At 36.6% G+C, this 4,438-nt stretch overlaps 1 protein-coding gene across 1 annotated transcript; it reads right to left on the reverse strand.

Annotated features, from left to right (window-relative positions):
• Nucleotides 1-480: 480 nt before the first annotated feature.
• On the reverse strand, nucleotides 481-2,663 carry LOC131037886 (U-box domain-containing protein 33). The gene is made up of 6 exons (XM_059219471.1): nucleotides 2,483-2,663; nucleotides 2,289-2,407; nucleotides 2,099-2,205; nucleotides 1,885-2,012; nucleotides 1,485-1,780; nucleotides 481-1,393 (listed from the first exon to the last, which is right to left on the reverse strand). Exons 1-6 carry the CDS (start codon nucleotides 2,661-2,663, stop codon nucleotides 695-697), a joined length of 1,530 nt encoding a protein of 509 aa, XP_059075454.1. The 3' UTR covers nucleotides 481-694.
• Between the last annotated feature and the right edge of the window lie 1,775 nt (nucleotides 2,664-4,438).

Genomic DNA, 4,438 nt, shown 5'->3' on the forward strand with positions numbered 1-4,438 from the left:
AGTTTGAACCTTGTCAACATAACAATGTTAGTTGAAACAAATTTTAAGACTTGTCATGGTAATAGGATTGTTAAAAAAACTTCAGATCAGTCAGAAAATGTTTCTACCAAACTGATAGGTTGAGGGAAGTTTGAGCAGTTCAAAATATTGCCTAATTTCATGATAATTCCTCGAGATTAAAGGAGGAATGTTGACATGTTAATCTTCAAAGTTAACACATTTGTAAATTATTAATTTTCTTTTCCATTCAGAAAGTTATATGACAATTAAACTATAATTCTGTCTGTAAACTATATGTAAACATTTCATCAGAATAATTAGATTTGCTCTATTAAATATATATTTTCATTCACCTCACGGGTGTATGACCCTTGATCTTTTCACAACAACAGTCATATAACATTTCATCAAAATAATTTTATTTGCTATATTAAATATATATTTACATTCTGCCCCTCATGGGTGTATAACCATTGCTCTTCTGACACCAACAGTCAGTAAAACTGACATGGTGTCTTAAGTCTGCAAATTCAGAAATGTACAGGAAAATTAAGAATTAATATGTATTAGTTTCTGCTCATCGCTTGAGTTATAAGTTGTTGTTTTCCCATGACTGATGTATGCTTTTTCCTATAACTGTCAATAGTCATTTTCTGCTGTATCTGTTATTCTATAGTTAATTTGCAGAACAGATTCAGATTGATAATCTCCAGGCCTCGGTAGCAGCGATGGTAAACTTTCGAAGCTCATCTAGCCTTTGCATCACAGTTGGCTGAATATCCGGTCTCTTCTTTCTTACTGGTTCCGTGCAATGTAAGGCAAGATCGGCCAGTTGTTTAGCCTGTGCGAAAGGCCACTCACCGGCTGAAGGATCCAAAACCTCAACCAGTTTTCCATTTTTTAGCGTATATTCAACCTCCTTTAGTACTCCTAATGCCGGTTTCCCGGTAAGAAGCTGAAGAAAAATAATTCCCAGGCTGTAAACATCGGATTTGGTAGAGTATTCACCGCTTCTCAGGTATTCTGGATCCATGTATGCAAATGTGCCTTTGGGCTCCGATTCTTTGTGCACATCTCGATGTAGACGACGAGAAAGGCCGAAGTCACTGATTTTGCCTACATAATTCTCGTCGAGAAGTATGTTTTCGGGCTTAAGATCATGGTGGACTATTGGATCTGGCTCTAAACTGTGTAAAAATTGTAAACCGGAGCAAACATCCGCGGCAATGCGAATTCTGGCATACCAGGGAAGCGACGGAGTGGAGTCTTTGCAGCTCAGACGATCTGCCAGGCTTCCGTTGGTCATATATTCATAAAGTATACATCCGTCCTCAAAGCACGCTCCTATCACCTTCACCAAATTGGGATGCCGAATGTCTCTTAAAATATCGATCTGCCAAGAGAAGATTGTAAGCAAACCGTGATATATTAAAAGAAAAGGGGGTAGAAATGGAGGGTGTTTTATTGCATGTTTATGTGTATACCTCACGTTGGAACTCCTGCCGGCCCTGAAAACTGTCCTCACCTACAATTTTCACTGCAACCGTTGCATGTCCTATTTTGCCTTTGTAAACAGTTCCATATCCGCCGCCTCCAAGTTTGGAATGGTTGCAGAAGTTCCCTGTTGCCGCTTTGATGTCTTCCAATGGGTATTCGTGGAATTCAAGGTTAATGGAGGAGGGTGTAGTTTCTAAACGAGATTGAACTGGAAAATGCGCCCGAGTTTCAGTTGAAGCGGCCAAATGCCGTTGGAAGTTTGATTGGAATGCCATTGATAGACCTGAATCGTCCGACGATGTGCACATTAGCAAACGACGACGGTGCTTATAAATTTCATGTGTTCAAAAACACATTTTTAAAAACAAAATCGGATAAATTACTGACCATTATCTAGGACAGATCCTTCCCTCGCCGCTATAAGTTTTCCTCTACAGATAATCGATATGTCGCAGGAGTTGATCGCGTGCCTTATCACGTAGCCCGCTTTGCCTGTTACTTGCATATTCGATTTCCTGTACAGAGCTTAATTAGAAAACTATCACTGCACAGCTAAAACTATCTTCGAGGATGATGCAAACTGGAATATTGTTCCGCGTACTTGGATCTTTTACCCATTATAAGCTTCGTGATACTCAGCTCTGAAACCACCTGGACAATTCCTCTGCAAACATCCTCCTTCTCGACTATCAAAGGTTCTGCTCTCACCTGTAGTATGGAAATTTTTTTTCAGACACTTCCTTGTGAAAAGGACTTTTTTCTTCAAATATATAAAGGGCTCAGATACATACCATAGCTTGGGAGCAAATCTGTAAGTAAAATTCCATGCAATCATTTAACTTTTTCTTTTCATCCTCCTTGTGCGCATTCAACACATTCTTACATACTCGCTGAACAGGAATTTTCCCAACTGCAATTGAAAGACACCCAATTTATAAGCGAATGAAAAAGACAAACTTGAATCCAAATACAATGAAATTCTTACTCGGCGACGGAATGGTGGTAATCGGAAGCTGAACATGAAGTAAAATCAGAGAGCCCGCTCGATTGTTGTGAAGAGCCCATTTGAGAACAGAGACACTTTCTAACACGTCTCTTCCTACGGCCACATAAATTTCCTGGTGTCGGCTTCCCATTAGAGTCCTCACGCTTAATGCCTGTAGCATCCCTTTACTACTGCTCCCAAATAGTAATGGCTTTTTAAAGAGGTGTAAGCAATCTGGTCAAAGAGATCCGATAGTTTTCTTGCCTCGTTGAAAACATAGTGAACGACTGCTCCCATGAGCATCTGTGGCATATATTAAAAATCATAATAGTTCTTCTCACGATAAGAAAAAAATATAGTTAATACAAGCTAGCCAGATATGATTCAATTTGGGGATCAGTATATTCCTACGATCCGCTCAGCAGATGCGGTTCTACCGAGGTGATGCTATTATTCCTATTTGGATATGTGTGTTAATATTTTATTATTTACAGTTGGAGAGTTTTAATAATATCCATGTGGTATCGTTCAATTGATTGGAGAAGTTTTGTATTAATATCCATTGGATGCTGTTCAATTGATTGGAGGAGTTTTGAATTAGTGATTTAATTTTATGTAGTGTATTAGTTGTTATATTATTCTTGTATTATCTTTATTATGTTTATTACTATTGAAATGCATATAATGTGATTGCATATTAGTTATGTTTTTTAAAATTTGTATAATTATGTTGATTTTTTATGTCCTTTTTTGGTTATCTATATCGATTAGATGTATTTGATATAGTAATTGAGTCTATAAATACAATCAAAATCAATTATGGGTAATTTCTACACATTTAATTTATTGTGTGCATGGGGATATGTGTACTTGACTTGTGATTAGCATAAACTTTAACTAAGGCATACAATCATTTATATAGTTTCATATAAGTAGTTAGATCAACCAAAGAAACATCCATACCATAAGCATGGTATGTACAAGTAGTAATGATTAGTTTATTAACATCATATTGTATTCTATGTTCTTATCACTGAATACTGGAGGTAGCCCCATTAAAGTGGCTAATTACTATTTACTTGTAGCATACATATTACTATTATATACTTCTCATGTGTAAGTTCTTTCACTAAACAAATTAACTTATGGAAGGAAAGAAATAAGATCATTTTTAAATATTTAAGAGGTTAGATTGTGAAGTGCATATCTCTTTCAATTTGAAAATTTTATTTTACACTTTGGAAGGTTGGTCAAGGATATACTAAATCTTGTACACTCTAAAATTTAGATAATTTGGATAGTTTTTAAGTAGTTAATGTGAAATTAGATTTTTCACTAAATTTACTGAACGGTTACAAAAAAATAATTTATGTCTATTTTTCTTGGTGGAGAAGGCCCCTGTTCTTGATCTTATCACCCCTCTTGCGGCTTCGTTTGCTAGTCTACCAAATTCTAGACTCATCTCATGTGTGGTTCCTAATTCTCTTTCCTCGGATTATTAGATTCCTTCACCAAATTTGTTAGCTTGTCTTGGTGACTCATCTACTACCTCAAAGGGGCCCTCTAGTGTTGTTGTAGTAGCCTGTCCTAACAAAGATGCATCCTTGTGGATTATTGTTCAAAGCAAGAAGAAGAGCTAGTCTCTTACTTTTCAATAAACTCAGGTTATTCTGTTGGGCCCACTATTGGGCCCCAACTCAAATTTTCAATAAGATTTATTTTTGTTTTCTATTGGTTTGATGGTGCAGGGGCACATAGGTCCTAGCTTTCTTGTTTTGCAAATTTTGGCTTGTACTGACCCTAGCCAAGTCAATGGTAAATAAGGACTCCAGAAGGGTCCAAGAGTGAATATTTAGTGTCAATGTAGGCCTAAGTTGAGTTCATTTTACTTAGGTTTGCATTTTTGTGTAAATAGTGAGTTTAAGTAGGTTTTTCACCTTTTTGTTGGTCAAAAGA

Source organism: Cryptomeria japonica, chromosome 4, assembly GCF_030272615.1.
Source record: "Cryptomeria japonica chromosome 4, Sugi_1.0, whole genome shotgun sequence".
In the NCBI taxonomy this organism is placed as follows: Eukaryota; Viridiplantae; Streptophyta; class Pinopsida; order Cupressales; family Cupressaceae; genus Cryptomeria; species Cryptomeria japonica.